Raw genomic sequence first — 24,898 nt, 5'->3', positions numbered from 1 at the left:
CAAGCCGCACCCTGCCCGCCCCGCGGTGGCTGCCGCAGCTTCCTTGCTCTTCTTATCATCTCCATCTTTATGATGAGGCTTGTTAACAAGACCAGCGAGCTGGCCACTCACATCTATCTCAGCCGCGCCCGCTCAGCCGAGCAGCGGCCGGCGGGGGGGACTGGGAGGCGCTAATTAATTGATTCCTTCGGACTGTAAAATATCGCAGCGTCTACGCGGAATCCGTGGACTCATAAACAATATCTCTGCTGGGTGTGAGTGAACTGTCTCAAAGAATTTTTTTCATAGGTATGTCAGACAGCCCTGAATTTTTAGTTGCTGAGACCTAAGTGAGACTAATTTTTAGGGGGCCAAAACAGGGAACTCAGTGCCAGAAAGTGCCTCTCCAAAAACGTTGGGAATGATTTTGTTGGGAAAAGGAGAAAAGAAAATTTGGGATTGTGAGATAGCTTTTTCCTGTCGATTGTGTAGACCCAACCAAGTTTAAAAATGGGAGTCCAATGGGCTGGGACCGCTGGAAGCATCTCTTTTCCTAGCGAAGGGGAGGCTAATCCCAGATTTGAGGCTACCAATAGAAGCCCAGGTCAACCTTTGTTTCATGTTGCTCTCTAGACTCGATATTTAAAATAAAAATTTAAAATTAAGCAAATATTAGCCTTCAGGAACCCCCTTATGCTCAGAGAACAGCTAGAAATCAACATGTCTGTTAAACACCACACCAGACCAATGCAGCCTCCTTTTTCCTACCTGGCAGAACAGAGTCAATCTCTAATGTACTTACATTAGGTCTAGAAGAGAGCATCTTGGGACACATGGGGTAACCTAATTATATAATACTATGTAGGAGTGATTATGCAGTAGATCCTGCTGAAAACAGGACTTAATCCTGTTCTAAATACCCAGCTTCAGACAAGAGAGATACAACAGGGAAATAGATATTGGCGACCACTTACATAATAATGCTTGTAGACATAGAAGGGGATTTTAGGAGACAAGAATAATAGAAACACAGAAAAGAAAAAATAAAAGTTCAGCAGATGGAGACTGTCATTACTAATGCCTGAACTTCTTCTAGTTCTTACTTTTAAGATCACCAGAGAAATATGTACTATAAAGATGTAAGTCCAACAATTGTATTTTTAATATATTTGGTATACATACACCATGCAGGCAAACATAATTTACAGTGTGTAAATATGCACTTTGTGTATGTACAATATTTTTTCATTAAATTTTTGTGTACATATAGCAAGATCTAGGTAAAATTAATGCACAGATTCTATGTGTCCTGTGGAGTATATAAGCATGTGGCCAAATAGACTCAGGACTGTACATTCCCCATGTAGGACATATTCACTGTAGTATTTATATATGTAAATAAATTTTACATGTGAGTACCTATGCTATGTGATCTTTTCTCTATACATTGCTTTTCCATGTGACAGATAACAGTGCCTCTGTGTGCATATTTTATATAAAACTGTATTTTGCATGCCCAGAAAATACAAGTAATATAGGTATCTCAAAGATCTATTAACATACATTGGTCATGGCCCCAGCACAGCCAGGTGTATATATTAGGGATTATCTTTCCAGGATTCCATGTGGACTACATGCCTTTCAGAAAGCTTTCAAAGCAAGGACTCCTGGTGGGTTGGATCCCTACAGACCTGTCCTTGAAGGAAGTTTTCCTCTCATGGTCAGACAAACTGAAGACTTGTCTCCAAGTGCCCAGCAAACTCTTTGGCTTGAAAATGAGAAATCGTCCACTGGCACTGAGCTGGTTCCCACTGGTCCAGCACTATCGTCTTGTGGTGGTTCAGTTTCCTGGCTTCTGTGCTAGGATTTGGCGGGTAGCACAGGAGCCACCGGGGGCAAAACCGCCAGAGATAAGAAACCCCGCTGGAGGGCTGGCTGCCACTGTGGGGACACTGCGTGCTGGCAAAGGGAAGGCATTTTGGTAGAAATGTCTAGTTCCCGCAGCTCGGACAGAGCCTCAAACTCCATCTGCTTTTCAAGGCTTCCCACAAACTCATGGTGTGTGCCCTAAGGCCCAGGGTGCTCAGGGAAGAGGAACTGGGTGGGACGTGGTCCAGGAGAGACAGTCTCCACTGCTCCGGCCAGCAGGGGTCATCCCGTCCTTCGCGGGGCCCGACTGCCCTCGGAAAGCGACCAGAGCCTCTGGCGCTGTTGGGCGGCGAGCTACTCGGATCAGCCGAGGCTTTGGGCGTGCTGAGTTGCCTCTTCCTGGGCCCCTGAAATGGACCAGTCGGCGGGATCCGGACCGATCCGGGTCTCAGAGCCCTCTCCACTGGGCCGGGGCGCTGAGGGCTCCAGGCGTGAGTTGGGGAGTGGCCCAGGCGCCCGAGTCCTCCGGCAGCAGCCGACCCGCCTTTGTCTTGGGGCCTCCCCTAGAGCAACAGCCGCGAGCACGGCGCGGGCCTGCAGCGGTGAGCGGCGGCGGGAGAAGACTGGGGAGTCTTGTGGCTGCGGGCGCGGGCCGCGGGCCTATCCGCGGAAAATCGGCAACTCTGTCTCCATGGAGGCAGATACAGAAAAGCGGCCGCTCAGGCTTAAGACCAGGCCTGTGGGCTGCGGGATACCGGACCTTCTGTTCACCTCGCGCTGGATTACACCAAAACCTTCTGCACCTCCAAATGCCCACTGCGCAGAGAGGTTTGGAGGCTCCAGGGTGCGTTTCTCGTGTGGCCTGGAGCCTAAAAACCGGCCCCGCTTTCTTGGATATAAAGGGGAGGGAGGGCTGGGGTGGAAGAGAGTGGTGGTCCGAGCTGGCCGGAACCCAAGGTCCCAAGGGTTTGTTTTGTTTGCGGATCTGGGCCCCTGGTCCCAGCTTCGCTCTGGGTCTGAGCCATCGATCGCTCTGGGTTTCCGGTTGCATTAGCATCCACAGAACCCAGACTGCCGGGTCCATCTCCTGCCTGCTCGCTCAATAGTGGCTTTAAATACCCAGCTTTGGTTGTGCAGATCCGAGTGGAGCAGAACAACTTCGTAGATAATCAGGACCAAATACAGAACTCATTTGGATGATATAAGCTTATATATGTAAGCAGAACAGAAGAATGATTTTCTTCCTAAATCTTATTTAGGAGAAATATCTTGCTCCTTGAGACCCAGTTTTAGACACAGGGTGCTTTGTGTTAAAGTCAGTGGAGTCCATTGTAATTTGGGGGGTTAAATTAGACAAATAGTTGTGGCACAGACACAATCCTCACTCAGATTCAGAGCTCAGCCTCAACCTGAATATTGGGGTGGTGGGTCCACCATGACCTCCTTTTAATGAGAGTCCCATGGAATTCCTTTTCAGTCCTGAGGAGAAGGCTGTAGTGTTTTCCTTCTCTGACAACTTCCTCAGTTATTCAAACTGGAGGCCTTCATAGACGCCACCCAGGAAGGTGCTTTCTCTTTCAGGTTGGGAGCGTTTTGGGGGGGGGAATAAATTAAGGGACAGTTATTCATGATCTCCCTAAGTTTACTCTTTTTTAAAAGCCACAAACTCCTACACTGTTGGCCTTTCCTGTATAGACACATCTTAAGCAGTGGATCTTAAGCAGTCCTTAAGCAGTCCTTTGCCTGATCTCCCCACCTTTACTCTTTATTCTGGTATTAACTGGCCCCTCCCCCAGCTCATGGCTTCCAGAAGCTGGTTACCCCCAGCCTCTCCTGCACTCCCTGGGGCCTCAAGGCTTGGAGTCTCCTTCCTGCCTGCACTCACAGGCTCTGCCAGATAGTTGGGAATTAGGAGTAAAGGGAGAATGGGATTTGATATAAATGTGCTAGTTTCTTTAATTGAGGAATGAGGAAAGGAGAGAAAGATTTCAGGGCAGGAGGCTTTGACTCTATGGTCAGTTCAATGGGAGCACCTGGTATTCCTTCAGAAGCCTGGGAGGGTGGAACAGGAATTTGGAAAAGACTGTTTATTATGGCTGAAGCCAGAGAGTTAGAAAGGGTCACTATGGGGAGCAAAAGGAGTAAAGGTCAAGGCAGAGGGAGGGCATTTCATAGGGCAAGAAGGGATAGTGGAGGTGGAAAGGGCTCACGGGTACATTGCATCCTGCTGGGCCACTGACCTGGATGTGGGCTTCTCCCTGGAAAAGCCCAGAGGGGAATACTGGCTTCAAGGATGGAGCCTACTTCACCCACTCCAAGGGGTCTTTAGTTTCCTGCCCAGTTATCTTACAACACACAATGTCCTCTCAGAGTGAAGTTCCAGAATTAGGATCACAGAGCTGAAGCTCCCGAAACACCAACCCCCATTTCAGGGGCACTCTTATCACCCCCATGTCCCAGCTCAGCTTCTATTATTTGAGTTCCTGCAATGTAGACCTCCTTTTTTGAAACTGGTTTCTGCTTCCTCTGAGCTGTCCACATTATTTTAGTCCCCGTGACTCCTTGGAGCTCTCTCTCCTCCCCCTAGTCTACAGCTCCCCAATTTTCTCTTTGCCAGTAATTGCTTGAGACTACAGATGGCAGTTCATCAACATTTCTTGGTTGACTATATATTTTTGTTGCTTCTGCAACTGCTCTTCCTTATTATCTATTATACATTTATGATTTTTATTATTCACCTGAATTGGAGAAAATAAAGTGGAGAACAGTTAGGAAGCTGAAGCTCTCATTCTTTGTGGACAGAGGAGTCCACATGTGGGGGGCCCAATTTTAAAAATTGTTCCAAAAATCATACTGTCATACATCCATATTTTAATTATTAATATTAATATGACAAAGCAACTCTGTACAAGGACCATATAAAGGAGAAACGTGCTAAAGACAGATGTTTGAATAGGAGGATATACTACAGAGAGCTGGGAAGGAAGTAGGGAAGGGGTGACTATCCTTGGGGACTATGCTAGGTACTAGCAACAGACACATAGTACAGGACATAGATTGACAGAGAAACTCACGGAAGTCAAGTTTAAAGTGAAGGAAAGAAAATATTGCATATTTGTCCTCCCGCCCCCCACTATTTTTGAAGTGTTCTGGTCTCTCTGATAGGTTGTAAGAGTCAAGTCAGGGTGGTGGAGCTTGAATCCAGCACTGACCAGGCTGGGTATGGATATGCCTCATTTCCAGGACCAATGCACAGGAAATTGAGTGGACAGCTGGAAAGGAGGGGCACTCTAGGAAGGAGTGCCTAGGTGAAACAAGTATAGGTTGGTGGAAAGTGTGTCAGGTGTCAGGTGCCCCGTGGGGAATGAAGGCATGTGATTGTATCTCCTCTCTATAGGACCCTGTGAGCACTAATAGGCTGCCTGCAAGTGCAGTAGTGGGCTTGTAGTGGGCCCAGTGGTTTGCTGGGTTCAACTGTTTGCCTGTGCCTCAATACAAACCCGTACAAGGACTTGAAGCTGTGCGTTGTTGGGGAAGTCTGGTGATCTGTGCATTGCCCTCAGAGGATGGGGAGACTTTGCCCTGGTGGGAAACACTCCAAGCCAGCAGGCCAGTTTCATACTGTCCAGGCAGCACTTAACTCCAATCAGTCTTTGCTTCTCATCTCTTTTGCTTCTATAGGGGTGGGACAGCAGATGGGAGGCTGGCAGACTTGGGAAGAGGAGTAAAAACTGAGTGCAGGAGGGCTAGTGGGCTCTCTCTCTCAACTGCTCCTCTTTGGAGAGTCAGCCCAGGGTCTACTCCACTGGGCCTGGGGCCTGAAGGCATTTATGGATAAAAGGCTTTCCCACTTGGAGAAGCCAATCTTTGGCCTCCAATGGGTTTTAGGGAAGTGCCCCTCCCTCTGCTGTGGTCCTTGTATTCCAGTGGTTGGCTGGCCTGGGGGCGAAGCAATCCAGAGACAAAGGGCAATGGGGGGGGGGTTGGTAACGGAGAGAAAGGAGTTGGGTGGGGAACTGTAACCTCCTTCATTGTCACCAGCCTGGGAAACAGGGGCTGAGCTGGGCCTCCTCGGCCGGTAGCCCCTTTAAGGGCTGATTCTCTTCCCGCCTCGTAAATTACGCCGGTCCAGCCTCTTCGGCCATGACCGTGAACGCCAGCGGGAAAGGGAGAATCAGCCGCTGCTGCCTTGGATGCCAGAAATTCTCCCCGCCAATCAATGCGGTGCTCGGCAGCCCCTTCCGCAGCTTCTTGAACTTCCTGGAGGGCCAGGTGGGGGTCCCTGGGGTGGCTACTGATCTTGTGACTGCATCCTATTGGCCCTCAATTTCTGGCTAGCTGCTGTCCATCCGCAGCCCCATAGGCCAAGATAGCAGGACACCTGTGAGCCAGTGTTGGCCAGGGCAGGCAGGGGACTTCTGAGAGGGCTGGGGGCCAGGAGACTGTTCTGGAAACCTGTCCTAGAGGGGGCATAAGGCTGATGATCGCCTTGCTTGTAGCTCAGTCTGCCAAACCCTGAAACTTCTGCCCACACTATGCCCAGGCCTGGGGAACCCAGACCTGAACAACGTTGGGCCTTGCTGATCATTCTCTTCTTCTAAACTGCACTTCCTCCTTGGTTTCCCCCACCCTCCAGTCCTGCCAGAGGTACCCTGACTCCCTTTAATGATCCTCCCCTCTTGCTCCCTCCTCCCAGCCTGTTCTAATCCCACCAACTGTGTGTTTGGGCACCTTGGTTCTACTATCCCACCCTCATCTGCTCCTCCAGGAAGAGAGACTAAAGACCACAGAATGGAAGTGGAGGAAGGGGCATCTGGGCCGCTGTTTCTTCAGATCCTTAGCCTAGGTGCAGCACCCCATTCCTGCTTCAAATACACCAACCCTATGCAGTGCCCCAGTCTTTCCTGCTTCTGCCACCCAATGGCAGCTGTGAGCTTACTCTCCCTTCTCTCTGGGACCTGGCAGGGCCTGCTGGATGGGGTTGTGGGAGGGAACCACGAACAAAACAGACAAGAGGATGTCCACGGAGGGCCTGCCAGAGAAGCCTGGCGATCTAAGCGGGAACTGCGTCCCAGGCAGCGCCCTCTCTTACTCTCTTTCAGTACAGGCTCAGTCTGGGGCTGGTGCCGGTATCCTGACCCCCTAAAAGAAGGAGAGCGCTTGCTCCCTCAACAAAAGTCTTTTCTTTTTCATTCTCCGGTTTTGAAACCAGATCTTGACCTGCTGGTCACTAAGATTCAAGCGGTCCGAGAGTTCCCTCCGGCGCTGGCGTGTGATGAACTCGTTGACCAGAAATTCGCCCTCCAGCTCAGCCAGCTGCAACTTCGAATAGGGCTTGCGCTTCTTCCGTGAGCGGCTGTGGATCGGGTACCAGGGCGCGCCTGGGTGGAGATGAACCGCAGGGTTGGCCAGAGGATCAAGGGGTGACCAGCCCAGTGCCCTCGACCCTTCCCCAGATCCTTTCACTTTGGCTCCACATGGGACCCTAAACCCTTCCTTTCCCTTCTTGCCTCTATGCATCCCAATACCCTCCTCTACCCAGACCCCACCCCAACAATTCCTCATCTCATCACTTTCTTTTCCACTCTCATTCCTTGCCCTTGACTCCTCAACCCCATCTCTGTTCTATGTTCCTGTTCCTCACTTCTCCCCAAACCTCTCCGATTTCTTCTTTCCTATTCCTCCCTGGCCTGGTTCTCCCACATTCACCACCACTAGGTCCTCATCTGTTAGAACAAACATGGACAAGTGGTGAACAGCCTGTGTCCACTGATGCATCTTAAAAAAAAAAAAAAAAAAAGGAGATAAAGGGGGTCAGTGGGAAGGTAGAGGGAGAGCCAGGTTCTCCTTTCCCACCTCCTTACCCCAGGCCTAGGGAAGTCCCAGTCAGGATCCTCCTTCTCCGGAGCTCCAGTTCCCCTCTAGTAGCAAGCCAACAAAAAAGGAAATCTCACCAGTTCTTTTATGGGGATATTTACATGTTTATAGGTCTCTCCCCCCACCCGCACTTCTTTTTAAAAGAAGTGCTTGCTCACCATACATTCTGTCACCCCAGGCAGCCCTAGCTCAGTCCTACCCTGCCCACTCTAGTAGGATGTCAGGTCTGAGTAAGTCTCAGAAGTCCTTACCGCTGGCTGAGAGCCCGCCGCCGGGGTTCAACGGCGATACCAAACTGCCGGGGTCGCCTGTCCCGGCGCCCTTGTTGCCCTCGTTGAGTAGGGACGAACTGGAATCGGATTCCAACGACTGACACGAGGGTGGGTCGTGTGGGGGTCCAGTACTGCCGTCCCCACCACCGCCGCCTGCCGCGTAGTCGTACTTGAAGCCCAGTGCAGGGGGCCCCGACGGCTCCAGCGGCAGCAGAGCTGCCCCCGGCCCGGGACCCGGGTCGCGCCCGCGCTCCTCACGCTTCAGACTCCCGCCGCCGCCCTCCGCGCACGGCTCGCGGTAATAACCCTTGCTGTCCTCCACACGAGCCAGCTCGCACGTGCGCCCGAAGGGCGGGTTGAGCGACACTGGGCTGCCGAGATAGGGCTGCGGGTAGCCATTGCACGGCTCAGCCGACGGCCAGGGCAGCGAGCACACGTTGTCGCGGCGTGGGTAGGACAGCGAAGGCAGCCCGGGGAGTTGCGCCCCGGACGCGCGGAAGTTGGGGAAGTAGAAGGTGTCTCCTGTGTGGATGTTCACCAGCGGCCCCACAAACCCAGGATTCAGGAGATTATGCTCGCCCATTTCCGCGGGGCCCGACCGGCAGCTTCTACTTTATTGCTATCTGACATTAAACATAGTTAAACCTGCACCAGTCACCCATTGGCCGCCCTGCTCACGTGGGCGCCGCCGCCAGGGGGAGGGGTGGGGACAGCCGATTCCCCCACCACCACCCGGTACCAACTCCAACTTCCCCCTTCCCCAATCGTGAGCAGAGGTGGGGGGGTGAGGGGCGAAAGGTGGGGGCAGGTTTATTCGCTGGATTCTGGTTTTTTAAAAAAATCATATAAAACCTGGGGCAGAGAGTGAAGCGATCGCTGGATACCGGGGCAAGAGGGAAAAAGCTACACCAAAAATACCGGCACATACACACCCCTGCACCCTGCAACGCCTCCCCCCCATATGTATTATCTTATCCCCAACAGCTGGACGAGTACAGCCTGTCCCTCTTTAATTAGCTCCTTTATTAACTAAAACCGTTGGAATTTACAATATCTCCCCAATAAATTACTGTTAGATATTGTGTCATATAAAGTTTACTGGCTGTTTAAGGAGACGGATGAGCCCTTTGGCTCGGGGTTTATTTACAGTAGAGGCGAGTGGGGGTAAGGACAGGTTTCCCTGCAGCTATCTCTCCCAGCTCTGCTGCTGCTGCTATGCTCATCTTCATCAGCCCTTTCTTAGGAATTTGGAGATATTTGAGGTCCTCTCATCAAGAAGGGCTGCGGAGAATTGGTAATGCCAGTTCTTTTCCCCAGAGCCAAGAGCCACCCCAGCCTCACACCTTCACTCACCATTAAAGGAAGGATGCAAAAGGAAACCAGAGAAAGCAAAAAAGGAGCTGCCTGCCTGCTCTTGAAAATCTGGGGGCTTCGGACTACTATTCCACTGCAACTTCTGGGGATGGAGGGTCTTCTGGGAATTTCCTGAAGTCTTTTTAGCAGGAGTCTGTGTGCCCCTACCAAGGCTTGCCCGCCAGAGAGATGCCTGACTTCCACTGCAAAGGAGATACCCACACACAACCGCAGACTTGCCGCTGGGACCATCAGACAGCAGCACACAGAGGCTGGCTTTAGGTTGCCTCCTGAGGTGGGCTGGGAGTGAGGGAAAGAAACCTGGAAAATTATCTTGTTGGGGTTTTCAATTTTTATTTATTGTGCAAGCCTCGGAAGCTTCTTCCTGAGAAGTCTGAGAACCCAAAGCTGATGAGTGGTGAGATAATCAACATCAGCAAAACCATAATTGGATTCTCAACTAGATGCACAAAGCACAGTCAAATGGATTTAAAAGACAAGAAAAATATGCCCCCCCCAATCAGATTATCTTATTGGGGCCACAGTTGAGAAAACACTCAGATATCTATGTGATTGTTTCGAACTTTGATCCAAGGCACAGGCTTAAGTAGTACAAGGTTAGATAAATAGTTCAGCAAATGTACAAATAAAAATAATCCGCTGGAAATTTACAGAAAGCCAGAGGGACCGAGACAGTCCGAAAATAAGAGAGAAAGAAATCCATGTAGGTGAAAGTTAAGTATCTGAGAATTATCCAGAGCTACAAAGGACACCGAAGTGGAGGAGAGTCTCATCTCCCTCTTTTTCTCTCTCCCTCCCCTCTCTCCTCTGCAGGATGCGGCAGAGGAAAACACAGATTCCTCGAATTCCACCGCTCCCTGAGTGATTTCATATCCCAAACTATAGCTGCTCACTCCGACAGAAATGTGTCCCCGCGGGCGTCGCCCTAGCAGCTCGCAGCCGGTAGCCCGACGCCCTCCTCTTGCCCAGCTTGGCGGGTTCCGCTTCCCCGCCCTGGCCTGCTGGCCGCTCGACCGGCCCCTCCCGCCCGGGAGCCGGTCCTGCGCCAGGCCCACTTCCCCAAACCGAAGTCTAGCGGTGGGATGCCCCTCTGTGCAGTCAACCTACAGTCAGATCTAGAGGCGCCAAAGAATGAGCAGGACATTCGGACTGGATTGGTCTTTTTGTGCTTAATTGATTAAGGGGCCTCGAAGCTGCAGAGAGGAGCATCCCTCAGCTGCAAATTCCGTATCACAGCATTTCCAATATCTTATTTCCCGCCTTCCAGATGCATTAATAAGCGCTGTTGAAATTTTAATTTTTATAATTTTTATTTGGGGGTTACTTTGGTCATAAAGATAAACAGGGTGTGACTTTAATATTGCTGATTTCAATCAGAACACTACGCTGGCAGCGAAGTCTCCGCCCAGGCTCCCCAGGCCTCGGCGGCGCTCAGCGGCTATTGTTGGTGTGAAGGATGCCGTAGCTGGCTTGCCGAACAATCACTAGCCTTTATGGGATAGAGTCTTCTCCCCACTCTCTTTTCCCTTTCCAGATGACTCTGATCTCCTAGAAAAAGGACTCCAGGACGAAGGTCTCGGCCTCTCTCGTCCCTCCCCAGCTCGAAAAACCTCAGGCTAGGAGCTCTACTTGCTGCCCTCCTGGGCTAGACCACTGAACGCTGGAAGCATCGGCCACAGGGCGGCAGATGCAATGCTGGGGAAAGGAGGATAGGGTAAGGGTTTCCTTCCACAAATACATTTCTCCCAGCCCTATTCGTCTCCATCAAAGCAGGCTGTTTTCTGCAGGTTTCAGACTCTGGGCACCGACGCACGCACAAACCCGCTTCCTTCTGTGGAACCGGATATTGGTTTCTCTCAGGAAGAGCTGCCGAGAGTCATCAGTAAAATTCGAATCCTCAGGGTTCTGCTCCCTCAAGTCCACGGTGAACCAACCTAGGGATTTTCAGGACCTTGCAGAGGACTCAAGCATTCTAAGTATCCAGTCTTTCCATAGCGAATCACAGTGGCTCTGTTTGCCTCTAAGTAACCCCTCCACCGACGCAACTTAGACGCCCCTTCCTTAACCGGGCTCAGACAAACAAAACGCGGCTCCCAAACTGGATCCCCGGGGCCGGCGGGAGGCTAGGTTGTGAAGCTTCAAATTTTAAGTCCTGCCTCGGTAAAACCTGCTCCCTGGGAACATGCTGAGGCTAGGTGAGGAGATTAGGAGGGACTTGCAGCCCAAGCCTTGGGCAGCTGCGTTTAGCCGGGTTTAATCCGCCGGCACTCCACTACTCACACGCAAAACTATGGCTAGTCAACAGCGGAGCAATTGGTGCGTCTCAACTCTCCTGCACATTCATCAAATCACGGTGCTAGAAGGGGTGGCTTGCCTGCTGGTCCCTAGGCCACTGGCTGTCGCTGCAGCTAGCCAGGCTCAACCATGCCTCGCTCATTAACTCGGGGGTTAATTAAAGCTGAAGGCAAGGATACAGTCCAAGGCTTTCCTTGAAGACCCTAGGCAGCCGGCGTCTTTCAGCGCATCCACCAGCTGGATGCCCCTCCATCTCTTCCACACTTTGTCTTTTTTTCTATCCCTCCCGCATCCTCGTGGCCTCTACTGTGGCTAAGATCGGGGACAGGAGTTAATGATAAAATTTAAACCGTCTTTGGTGACTTGGGCAAAGCGGCCGTAGGAAGCTTATGCCTCCGGAATCAGTTTAAGAGGCAGCTGCGCTCAGGCCCTCCTGCCAACGAGGTCGCGAAATATTCAGCACAGTGCTGCCTTCTCCCTGGTGGGTGAGAGGCCAGAGCCGCCCAGTTCAAGGTCACTGTCTAGTTTGCAGAAAGCGGTTCTGCCACGTATGCAAATGAGCCAGGGCCTGGACCCCTGTAGGGATGCAAGCAGGAGATTTGAAGGATAGGGGAGGGGAGAAGAAGAGAGGTGGTTGGGGAGGGGCTGAACCCCGCCCAACTCCTTTTCGGTCCTCTATATCTCTCCATTTTGGTAGGCTGGGGTTTGGGACTGGAACTTTGTCAAGTTCAGACAGGGGTGGGGGTAGGAGTAGTAGATTTGTTCTCCTCTTTCCTCATTTCACTGGCTTCTCTAGTATTGGAGCCCACCTGGATCCTAGCCCTCCCTGTGAGTGTCCAGGACCTAGATCAAATCGCAAGATCCTTTCTTCAGTGCCACTTTCTAGGGATCTGCAGCCTGGAGGAGAGGGGCTTGGATGAACCTTGGGTGAAGGAGCCCAGACAGGCATTCAGGTTCAGACTCCTCCAATCCTGGCTCCTCTGGGCTCCCTCCTGCCAAAAGACCCCAGTCGAATTGCCACTCAGAAAATGGGAAAGGGGTAAGGGGAGAGAGACATCTGGGAGACCATTTCTTCACACACACCTTAACTTGAGCATTTCTAAATGAGCCATCTTCCCTCATTTTTCTGTCCTTTCGGTGGCGCGCTAACAGTTAAATAGAACCGTAGCTCTGACATTTTCCGCCTCCGCCAGCAGAGGATCTCCTCCGCCTAGTGAATTACTGAATGTCAGAGAAGGTGTAGGGACCAAGTTGAAAAAAAAAAAATTCATCAAATGCCACACCCACAGCCGCCAGTAGTGCAGCCCAGTCCAGGTCTGCACCCACCTCCAAGCTGGGTAGGGGGGATGGTGATGACTAACCCAAGTGCCCTGGCCCTTCAGCCCTGCAGGCTGACTCTGACCACATCCACTGGCTTGGTCCAGCTCTGAAGAGGGCTTGACGCTTGGGGTCTGCTCAACACAGCTACCCAGCTGCTTCCCAAACCCAGGACCCGAGTCCTGGGCGAAGGGGGGCCGAAGGATTGAGGTTGGAGCAACCAACCCAGGAAGCTGATGGGGGTGGGACAACGAGCAGACAACCTCAAAGCTGGCTGAGCTTGGAGAACAGGGGTTCACTTACCTTTGGAGACTGAAGAGGCTTAGAAGGGTGAGGGGCAGGAGTTCTCAGCCTCTAGAAACCTTCCGTATCCCCCCCTCCCCAAGGCCGCCCGCAGGCCCAGACTAGGTATCCAAGGGGCGGGGCGGGAGAGGCGAAGGGAGCGACCAGTGGCAGGCGCGCGGGAGCTTAGTTGCCAGAGCATCTCTGGAGAAGCCGCCTTTTATGGGCGTTATTAGCGCCCCTGTCTAGACTGGAGACGACACCTCCTCTGTGTGTAAACAGAGGCGGCGGGCTTTGGCGCGAAGGGGGATGGTGAAGCAGCCCTCCCCTTCATTGGCCACCGGAAGATCAAGGCCTTTTCCACCCTCCCCCCCCTTCCCCTGTGCTCCCTGTGATGTCAAGGTCAGAAAGACCTAGTCATGGTCAAGGCTAAAAGAGGAAGAGCCTGGTTGGTTGCTAAAAGAGTCTAGCCCCCTCCTCCTTCTCCCAGAAGCCCCTCGCTCCTCAGGGCCCCTGAATCCTGCACCAACCAACGAATGTCTAGTTACACGTCTGCGAGAACCAGCACTTAGAAGTTTTGTTAAGGGTGGGCTCCAATACCACCTAAGACTGACTCAGGAGGATCCTGGGTGGGAAATTCTCTTTGAAACAGGATGGAGCTACAAAGAGGTCAATTGCAGGGACCCCAGCTGGAACGGGAGGGACTTTTTAGAGAGATGTCGGCTTTGCACCCACAGTGAGTGCTCACCTCTCTCCCCACTGCTGACCCAGCCGCCTGTGAATCAATCTCAAGAGAAGATGGTCTCAAGAGCAGACAGCCATGAAGGGATCTGCTGAGAGAATTGCTGGCCTTACTTCCTCAGGTGGGTTCCTGACTCTGGGACTACTGGCCAAAGAAAGGCCTATCTTGAAATGCTGAGTGAGGAAGGTTTTTTTTCTCCAATCAGAAAAAGATCTAGCTGAACCATCCTTGGCAGCCTAGGAGAATGACCTCCATAGGGTGAGTCCTGTGAAGCCCCGGCTCACTAGGCACACTTCTTGGCCTAGGGAAAGTGGGGAGTGGCATCAGGCTATCAGAAGGATACAGCCCTTCAGACTAACCTCTTGTACCCTCCTATTTGCCTTCACTTGCAGCCAGCCTAATTCTAACACCAACACTAGGAGACTGGCCTTGGAAAGAAAGACTTTTGGTGGGGAGGGTACTGAGGATTGAACCCCAGGGTGCTCTACTATTGAGCTATGTCCCAGCTCTTTTTAACTTTTTGAGATAGGGTCTCAATAAGTTTCTTAAGGCCTTTTTCCATTGCTGAGGCTGAGCACAAACTTGTGATCTTCCTGCCCTAGCCTCCAAAGTCACTGGGATTACAGGTTTGTGCCATCATGCCTAGCCAAAAGATTTTTATTATAGGTGTAAATAAAAAGGAGAAAATGCACTCTACACCTTGGGATAAGTGTGCCAACTGACAACACTTTCATTTCTACACTTCCATACAAGCAGCCAGGACATTCTCAACTGCTCAAAGGCTCTACACACACACACACACACACACACACACACACACACACATCCCTTCAAGGAATATCTCACACAGTCACCAGTGACAACTCTTGGATGAAGAAAAGGGACCAATATAATTGGGAAAGAATATCCATTTCCCAACTTTGCCTCCCCAGAACCCCCCCCCACACACACACACACAATATTTGCTTACTGTTATGTGAGATATACCTCCAGAATTAATTTGGGCATGATAAGCCTCCAAAATCAGTGTAGATATATTTCATCACGTACTTGGGAGGATTCTAAACATGCTGGGGCTCACAAGCTTTCAGAGAAAACACAGTCCTTGCTTGCCTTGCCAATGTCCTAGTGCACCTTCAATCACCCACTTTTGGGGACTTTGAAAGCATCTCTCAGTATGGAAGACTTGATTTCTTTCTTGTTTTCTCCCTACTCCCCACCCCACCCTTTTCTTTTCTTTCTTTGTTTACTTCTTTCTTTTTTTTCTTTCTTTCTTTCTTTTTTTTTTTTTTTGTCAGTGCTGGGGATTGAACCCAGTGCCTAGTACATGCAAGGCAAGCACTCTATCAACTGAGCTATATCCCCAGTCCCTGTTTGTCTTTCTTTCTTTTTCTTTTTTCTTTTCTTTTCTTATTTTTTTTTTAAGAAGGGCTTGCTGTAATGCCCAGGCTGGCCAGAACTTTTGGACTCAAGCAATCCTCTGGCCTCAGTCTCCAAGTAGTTGGGACTTCAGGTGTACCACTATGCCTAAAACTTGGTCATTTGGTTAAGTATGGGTTTGTGTGCAGAAATAGAAGGATCCCTCAGTCCTCAGAGAACTCTAGACTTCTCTTTACCCACTGAGTCCCCAACTTCACTTGCATCTATTACAATGTCACAGGACTACCCCTAACAGTCAAGAGGACTGGGCTTCAATAGTCCCAGGATTCTCTCCACTTTGTTCCTTTCTCTAATCAAACACACACACACATTTAAACTTCAACTCTCTATCTCAGAAGACATTCAGAGGGTTTTGGAGAAGAGCTGGTATATTAGATGTGGAGAATAAGGACAGATGGAATTTAAAATGAATTTTTTTGGGGGTACTGAGAATTGAACCCATGGGTGCTTAACCATGGAGCCACATCCCCAGCCCTTTTTATTTATTTATTTTTAAAAATTGAGACAGGGTCTCACTACATTGCTTACAGCCCTTCAAAGTTGCTGAGGCTGGCTTCGAACCTGTGATCCTCCTACCTCAGCCTCCTGAGCTGTTGGGATTACAAGCGTAAGGCATTGCACCCAGCAAAAAAAGAATTTTATTCTTAGGAGATTCACCTATTACCTCTCCACTACCTAGTATGTGGTTCTCTGGTAGTCAACCCAGTGTTGAGACCAGTGGAACAGAAGTGGCAGCCACATCTCTTGTAGAGCCTCTCAAAGAATAAACTCTTCAGGCTCTTTGTCTCAGGCTGTGTGTGTGTATGTGTGTGTGCGCGCACGCGCAGGTGCACACATGAGCATGTGTGAACTTGTGCTTCACTCCCAGAAAAATTATTTAAATGAAAATTTAAAAGCTATAGCCCCATCAGGGAAAAGGAAAATGGAGAACTCTGATTTCCAACCTGATGCCTCCAGTCTTTCTATGTCTCAGGAGAGGAAAAATATTATATATAAATAAAAATTGCTGCAGTAAAGATTTAATCTGAGATAACATTGTTTTAGGCTATATTGCTTTTTAAAAGTCTCTTAACCTGACAACTTAACGATCTCATTAACTCTGCCAGATAGGGAGATAGGCACAGACGCGACAAGGAAAACAAATTAGTGGCAGCATCTACACAGGCTCCTGATTGCCTGCAAGACTGGGGTTCCCAGAAATGCTAGAGAGTAAAAGCAGTGCTGGCTTGGGTAACTGGGGGCCCTAGGGATCTTAGTGTTCTGACCTCTCCTCATAGGTTGACAGAAGAAAATACTGCACTCAGGGAAGCTGGATCCTAAGCTTCCTTGGCAGACTGTGCCTATCTTATTCCAGCCTCAACTCCAGCCCCAAGCTGGCTGGAGGAATTTGGGACCCTCTGATGGCAGTAGGACCCCCGGACGGAGCCAAAGTTTAGCTTTCCATCCCTGCAGCTGCTACCGTAAGCCCACTCAGCTCCCAGTTGGGATGCTGCCTACTCAGCACCCAGAATGGATCTGAATTTCAGTTATTATTTTTTATATATTTTGTGACGGTGAGGATCAAACCCAGAGCCTCATGCATACTACTCAAGCACTCTACCTCTGAGCTATACCCCCAGCCCTAAGCCCCAACTATTAATGGAAATGGCCAGTGATGTACTTTTCTCATCCAACTACTTCCATGCCTTTTAAGTTACCAAACATATTTTTTCCTCCCCTAAGTTTGGTGTCAGCATGGGAAGTTTTCTCTTGCTTGAATAGTACAAATAGTTCAAATCCTAAGTAAAGCAAAATACAGCTTGGGGGATCTACCCAGATGAGGTGAATCTATACTCTTTCCCCTGCCCATTCTGGCTCAGTCATTAGACATCATTAGATGGCTCTGAGAAGCCAGTGGACAGAAGGGACGTCAGAAGGAAATCTGAGCAATGAAATCAAGCCAAAAAAAAAAAAGATATTTTATTTTAAAAACAGGTTTGTGGGATTTTTCTGTTTGCATTCAGTACATTGTCATTCAGACATCACAATACTATATACAGATACACAACATTTAAAAAAGAGCCTATTTCTGATGGACATTTCAAAAGAACACTGTTTTGTAATGCGCCAGTGCGAAGAAGGAAGGAGGTGAGGGGCCCCCACAGCACCAAGTTGGCCTTTGAGAGGGGAAATATTAGGCAGCATCTACATTTAGCTGGATAATTGAGGACCAGTTATTTTAGGCTCCTAGAGTAGCTCCTCTAGCTTTCCTAGGAAACTCAGTAAAAATGAAAGTGTAAATCCTCTCTCTTCAGCTATTGTTTTGATGGAGAACTGACCAGAGAAAGATTCTACTGAGGCACCCACTCTCCATCCCCTTCAAAGAGAAGTTTATTCAATGTTCTGTTTCTGAGCCTGGCCTAATTCCCAACCTCACCAGGAGAGATAAAGAGGAAAGATAAGCCACATTTAGCACTGGGGTTGGAGTTTTGTCCTCCTTGAATTTCCACATGAGTGAGAGAGAGAGTATAGAAGGGAGGTGGTGGGGACAAAGGCAGCTTCAGAGAGAAATTGTGTTCAGGTTGGGATGGGGTTAAGGGTTGCACCAACTCCAGGTTTTGTTGAAATAGGAAAGAAAACCTAAAAGTTCTAAGCAAGATCTGTACTCCAATCAAGCTGCCAGGTCCCCAATAATTATCATCAATATTATTAACACGACTTTAAAAATATGCACAAAAATCGTAACTGGAAAATCTTGCCTATGGAATGCAAGAGGGAGAGGGAAAAGGAGAAACTGGAAGGGAAGTACAAACTCACCAGATCCTGTGCCCAAGCCACACCCCTAAGAAGGGTCTTCTACCATCTTGGGCATAGGATGAGGCAAGGATAGGGTCATTTGGGACACCCCCCACCAACCCTACTTTGGTTGGAATGATTGGGCTCTCCGCTGCCATTCCTCTATTTCTGGTGAGGCGAAGGGAGACAGCCAGAGAAGTAGAGGCCCACGTCCTTCCTCGCCAGCTCCAAAACAGCTGAAGCTCGGTGAGTACCCTCTGGATGGGAGAGGGGGCAGGGATGGAATGGGGATTTAGGGCAAGGCAGAGCGCAACCTCGGAGACTCTGGGCCTCCTGGCGCGGGGTCCTCTTTCTTGTTAACATTAAATACTGCATGGGCGCAGCGTCCTTCGTGGGTTCGGTTATGGTACAAAGCGGCGACATAAATAGACGGGGCGGGCTGCGGGGTGGGCGGTCAGGTGGAGTGGAGATGAGGCGCTTTCGATTTGCTGACCACCTTCTTCTCTTTCACCCGGCGGTTCTGGAACCAGATGGTGACCTGGCGCTCCGAGAGGTTCGTGGTAGCAGAGATGCGCCGGCGCTTCTCTTTGGTGATGAACTTGCTAGCCGCATACTCCTTCTCTAGCTCCTTCAGCTGCACCTTAGTGTAGGGCACACGTTTCTTGCGCCCGCGCCGGTAGCTGCTCACTTCAGGCTGTAGGGGAACCACATCTGAGGGGAAAGAGAAGGCGGGCGGGAGGAAGTGAGGCAAGCGGCTGGATCTGGCTAGAGGCCGCAAGCAAGGCTGTGACACTGCTGAAGCACAGGGTTTGGGCAGGGACTCAAAGAGGGCCCGAGGATTGCTCTGCCTAAGCAATCCTTTGCACCTTTGCTATTAACAAAGACAGGAATAGGGTGAGACCATTCTGGCCTCTGGTACAAATTTCAGGGGAAGAGGCGCCAAAAAGTCAGTGATTAAGATAATATTTTAATGCAATGTTTAAAATAATCAAAATGAATGCAAAAAAACCCCACAATAAGCAGAATATCAATTTAAAAAATAAATACAGGATCAGTATTACTGATTTTTCATTTTGCCTCGGGCTCCAAAATGGCTCTGCATAGCTCTCCTTATTAGGAACCTTGAGCCTTTAGAGGGGAACCTCTAAGGACCTGCCATGCCTATAGGATCCCGGGTATTTAAAAAAATACCTTCCTACAGTTGGCTCATTGGGTGCCTATCAGTCTATACTCTGCCCCATCATCAGAGGAAGGAGTTCTGTTGTATGTGTGTTCTCGGCTTCAGTGAGCACAGACAACCAAATGGGTTCTTACGCCTTTGGGCACTGGCCTTGCAATAGAAATCTGAGGTACCAACATAAAATGTCAGGAGAGGAAGGGTGTCCAGGGGAAGCCAGCCTATTTGGGGACCAATCACTCTAAAATTGGGGCTCAATGTTGTAAGCCACCTAACAGCAACCAAGGTGAGAAGTCCTGTCTCAAGGCATTGGAAATCAGGTAGTGGGGGTCCACACTCAGGTCCCACCCAAACAGAGCAAATTTGGTCCCAAACTCTTCACTGTTCCATTCTTTTAAGGCTAAAACAAACTAACTACATTCCATGAGAGTCCTAATTCTAATCCTAACCTTGTCATTCCCATCACAACCAGTTCAGTTTCTTTGGGCTCTGAGAATTTCACAGGAACTGAAAACAATATGTGACTTATATCCCTGTCTTCTACTCTACCCTCACCCCTGGCAGTAAAGGTCACAGAAACACTTTCACAGGGAAGTGGGGAATGAGGAAGATTAACTGAATAACTCAACTCTCAATTTTTTCCACATAAGTATTATACTTCATTAGGTAGAAGCCAATGAGGGAGACTGAAATATGTGAAGTTTCCTCTTCATTCACACTATCCTTTGGAGTTCAGAGTGAAGATACAAAATTCCTCCTGAAATGCTTCTTCATACCCCACCCACACAAAACACCTTCCCTGCACCTACTCCCATTGGGTCTGCACTCTCCCAGGGATGCTTATCTATACATGCTGGGGAAAGAAGAGTTCACAATCAAATGTAGGGAAAAATAAAATGCCCAGTAAGAAAACAGGGGTGAGGGAGTTCCAATAGCCTGCTTTGGCTGTCTTCATGGTGACAATTTCTCAGGAAAACTGTGCAGCTTTTCATTTTTCTCTGTCTCTGTACAAATAAAGCCATTTTTTAAATCTGAAAAACAAAATAACTTCATTTTAACAGATAAGATCCTTTAAGTTAAAAAATGATTTTTAGGTACAAGATAATTTTTAAAAATTCTTAGTTCTCAGTTTGTTTTTAGATATGACCATGAGTTGAGAAATTGATGATTCAGGGACAAGAAAAAAAAAATGAACAGGGTAAGTAGTGATACAATGAGTTTTCTGTTTTTGCTTTTGTTTTTAAATCCTCAGAACATTTCCTCAGGTTTATTTTGTTAAACCCATTTAACCAGATCAGGAACCTGAGACTCAGAGAGGATAAAATAATTTAAACGTCAGAATCAAATTTTTAAATTCAGATTCTTTGAACTCTTAATATAATGACATCATATGTTTTAAAATGAAAATAGGCCATGTAGTATAACTCAGCTTTAAAACACCCCTTTTTAAAAATTTTTCCTAGAGAGCAAAGATAGATTTTACTTTCTGAATTAACCAAATAATTGTCCCTGATTTTTTTGCTTCACTTTCTATGAACTCTTACAATTACTTACCTAATTTTGACTATCTAAACTCCAACTCTAAATTTCTAGTGAGGTTTAATCCACAAAACCCTAAAAAAAAAATCTGTTTAAAAAGCAAACAACTAGTCTAAACTGGTTATTTTCTCTATAGGATGACACTAATTGATTTGACCAAGATTTTCATTTTTCAATTTCAGCCAGAGTGCAGGCTGTCTGGCTTCTTTAGGAAATCGCTCCAGTCTTGACTTTTCAAAGAAGCCCCCCTTTCATTGTCTGTGGCCTTTTGGAAAGGAAGTAGGATCTACAGATGTGGAAACATCTGGTAGATGAGACCTTGAGCTGTGTTTACACTGGCTAAAATAAGTGGGGACTTGGCTATTAATTTCACAACTACTCCCTCCCTAGACTCCCTCTAGATCTCATACACCAATCACTTCATACCTCTCAACCTAGTCAACACCTTTGAGGAGTGAATGAAAATTAGATCATTGCTTAGCCTTAGCTTTTTCTTGGAGCCCAAGGGGCTTCCATGTACAGGTTCTCACAGCCAACCCACCCTTTATTACTCACTCCCAAAAGCAGGCTCTGGGCTCTGAAGACCATGTTGTCCAACTAGAAATCCAGCTAGCTGCTCTTCTCAACCCAAATCCAAAGGCTTGTCAGCAGGGATTTCTAATATGGTCCAAGTCATCAATGTTTCTTTCTCTCCCCCTTAACCCCATCTCTCTTTCTTTTTCTCTCTCTCCCTCCCTCTTGAATTCTATCCTGGATTTTGTCTCTCTCAGTTAAAAAAAAAAAACGAAAAGAAAAGGAAACGGTGTCATACACTCATCATAAAAAAAAAAAAAAAAAAAAAAAGAGCAATGAAGCAAGGGTCTGTATAATTGGAAGAAGGAAGAAGCCACAACACATCTCCCTAATTATCTGGATCTTTCTGAACAATTGCCTCCATCTCCCACACCAGCCCAGACTGCCATAGATGAGGTTTCTCAGAGCCAGAGGCACTGAAGAGAGACAGTGGTGTTTATGCCTAGATGTTGCCGAACAAACCACAATTGCATAGACAGAGTTATCTAGAAATCTCACTACTTCCAAAAGATCTGTGTGGGTAGAAAGATGGAGGGTGTCTGAAGATAATTTCTTTTTCATCTGACTCTCGCCCAGACCTCTGCATTCACTGAGGTACACCATCCCAATCCTATTTCTACGGAGTTGCAGAGGCACACTGGGTTTTATATCCATTCCATGCTATAATTTTCGAATGTATTAAACCTCAATTGGGCTGTATTTTTTTTTATTTCAAAGATATTTTTCTCTAGGAGGCTGTGATAGAAAAGTGTTTATTTTTAGCAGATTTTTCCCCCTGAGAGCCTTTGAGATGTTTATTTTGATCAAAGATATTCCTGAGCTTCACTCCAATCCTTTATCCCCACCAGGATTCACATGCAAATCATGGATATTAGAGTAGCTCTTTCTCTTCTACCTCAAGAATCTAAACACTTTGTCCATTGCTGTAGGCCTGGGTGCTCCCACCCACAGTGGGCCTGCTGGGCACCTGCTCTCCTGCCTATTGGTCCCATTGCATGGTCCATGGGGTCCACTGCTCCAGAAATTCATACTGGACCCTCATTTTCTAAGGAACTTTCTGTTTTGGTCAAATAGAGAGTTAAAGGGCAACCTCTCTATAATACATTATAGTATACCTACATGTAAACTGCCTATCTTCTAGAAATATTTCACATTAGGCAGTTAATAAAAAATCATGTAACATTTAGTTCTTACAACCAATAAAGAGTAGGTGATGCATGATACCATGTACTAAAATTATATCATACTTAATTCTGATAGTCAGAAATGGGGTGACTTGTGTTGGTCCCACCCTGGTATAAGGTGTGTTAGTAAATTTCATAATGGTTACAGAACATTGTCTGCTACTCTCTAACATCATTCAGTGATTCTTCACCATCTACCTCTCTTCCCAATCCCAACCCGGATACAGAGGAATTTTAGGCCCACCCTTAGGAGGTCTTCAGGTCTATGCTTTCCAATGAAAATATCCCTGGCCCCAGCACGTGTAGCTAAGGGGGCCTTTTAGGCATTATAGGGAGATATCTGGGGCTGCTCTGGTCCCCCAAAGACCTTTGAATGCATCATATCAGAAGGAAGGACCTTCTCTCACTGAGCTCCGCTTACAGGGACAGCAGACTCAAATGCTGGCTTCTCTAGACCCCAGAGAATCCTTATTTCTCAAGGAAATGGAATCCAAAACTACTGATGTGGTTTTGGGAAATCTGGGATTGGTCTTTCTCCTCTGGGGAAGGGTGGGAGTTATAGAAACCTTTCCTATTCAGAGATAGTATCCGTTGAAAAAAGAATAGGTCATTAGTATATTGTCCTCTCACATACACAGCTATGCAAGATTCAGGGGTCCCCAGGCAATGGCCTGGACCCCAGATCCTCACAGGTCTTCTTACTCCACCCTGCATCCACAGCCCCTCTTTCTCTGTCTGGGGCACCAACAACTAACTCTTTTTTGACCACATTTGGGAGATGTGGAAGTGGAGACATTCATGGGATTTGAGCTCAGCATACCAGAGTGCCAAAGAAAATTTAATAGGGCTTGCATCCCTCTCCTCTCTTGTTCCTCTCGAGATTTTAGCTCTTCGAGACCCTTAACAATCTGAGTATCTATGGATGAATTTTTTAAATAAATCAAGAAAAAAACTTACAGTTCTACAGTATCTGGCAAATTAGATGGCTATTTTTTAAAAAGCACTACTGCCTGAATGATTCTGAAAATCCAGGCAAAGAGAGGGCTCTTATCCCCTCCTGCAATTATTCAGTGGGTTGAGAGTTTTGTCCTAGATTTCAAGGCAATGGAGGCCCATTCCACCCCCATTCTGACCAGCCAGCGGGTTTAAGGTACAGTAGCTCTGCGTGAGGCTGGAGCGGGAAGGGGGAGGAAGAGGTGAGCTCCTGACCCGAGCCCGAGCCCGTGGCCGGGCGCTCGGCGCCTGTGATTGCTTCACTCTCGACCCGGCAGCTCCGGGGAACGTGTCGGAGCAGATTTCTCCCCAGCGCATTCCTCAGCTCAGCTCGCCCGGCCGGCTCCATCGACAGCCCAGCCGAGCNGCAGCCGGCCCCCGTTCCTCCTGCACCACCTCCTCCCCCGCCGCCGCTGCCGCTCTCCGCCGCGCTGTCCTCATAGACGTACATAAGGCTCTCCGGCCAGCGTGGATGCAGGAGCAGCGAAGTCGTCATGACATGATCTGCTCGAGCTTTTTAAAAACTCCACTTGCCAGAGGCAGCGAGCTAGGGAGACACCTCGCTCCCTATTTCCCTCCCCCATCCCTCCTCCCTTCCCTCTCCACCCCACCCCTCCTCCTCCTGGTGCTTCCACCTCCCTCCACAGAATCCCTCTACGCATGCGGGAAACACTTCATTAAGAAATCCACCGGCTTCCCTCCCACCTCCCCTCAGCACTCCTTCCGCTCCCACGTGACGGCGGTCGGCGCACGTGACGCTCTGGCTGAGTCTCCAGGGGTTCCCTCCCCTCGAAGTGGGGCGGGGCGAGAAGAAATGAGGTTTTTGCTGATTGGTTCTCAGGAGGGGAAAAGGAGGAGGGAGTTGAGAGATTTAAAGGGACAGGGTGACGCCCCCCTGGCAGGCCCTGAACGGGAGAGGGAGGAGGGGGCGGCTGAATTTGGCCGACGCAAAGGGGCCAGGGGAGGAAAGCGCTGTCTCTGGGCACCTCCCCCGAGGCTCTGGATGTGCACCAGCTAGACAGACCCCTACCTCCAAGCCAGTCGCTTTGACTGCCAAGTCCTTAGATTAAGGCTTGGAGCTAAGAGTGGGGCGAAAATGGATTTTTAAAAATAATAATAAATGAAGAAACTAGAAAACAGGATGGAGTGCTCGGCTGTGGCAGGCTTCGCTCCAGCTCGCGGCTGGAAAGAACCGAAGACGCCGGGCAGC

At 48.9% G+C, this 24,898-nt stretch overlaps 2 protein-coding genes across 2 annotated transcripts; both read right to left on the bottom strand.

Moving 5' to 3' along the window:
- Positions 1-6,894: 6,894 nt before the first annotated feature.
- Hoxc12 (homeobox C12) lies at positions 6,895-8,676 on the bottom strand. The gene is made up of 2 exons (XM_015493597.1): positions 7,977-8,676; positions 6,895-7,229 (listed from the first exon to the last, which is right to left on the bottom strand). Exons 1-2 carry the CDS (start codon positions 8,578-8,580, stop codon positions 6,991-6,993), a joined length of 843 nt encoding a protein of 280 aa, XP_015349083.1. The 5' UTR covers positions 8,581-8,676; the 3' UTR covers positions 6,895-6,990.
- Positions 8,677-17,820: 9,144 nt separating this feature from the next.
- On the bottom strand, positions 17,821-24,336 carry Hoxc13 (homeobox C13). The gene is made up of 2 exons (XM_048802453.1): positions 23,829-24,336; positions 17,821-19,088 (listed from the first exon to the last, which is right to left on the bottom strand). The coding sequence occupies exons 1-2, from the start codon at positions 24,182-24,184 to the stop codon at positions 18,677-18,679; spliced, it is 768 nt and encodes a 255-aa protein (XP_048658410.1). The 5' UTR covers positions 24,185-24,336; the 3' UTR covers positions 17,821-18,676.
- Between the last annotated feature and the right edge of the window lie 562 nt (positions 24,337-24,898).

This window comes from Marmota marmota, unplaced genomic scaffold (genome assembly GCF_001458135.2).
Source record: "Marmota marmota marmota unplaced genomic scaffold, marMar, whole genome shotgun sequence".
In the NCBI taxonomy this organism is placed as follows: Eukaryota; Metazoa; Chordata; class Mammalia; order Rodentia; family Sciuridae; genus Marmota; species Marmota marmota.
Note: the sequence above shows the minus strand (reverse complement) of the source record. Positions and strands in the feature narration are given on the sequence as shown.

Excerpts from the sequence above, each read along its gene's own strand:
- Hoxc12 (XM_015493597.1), bottom strand. The coding sequence starts at position 8,580 with ATGGGCGAGCATAATCTCCTGAATCCTGGGTTTGTGGGGCCGCTGGTG. Across the intron at positions 7,230-7,976 it reads CGGCGGGCTCTCAGCCAGCG|GCGCGCCCTGGTACCCGATC; the intron begins GTAAGGACTTCT and ends ATCTCCACCCAG.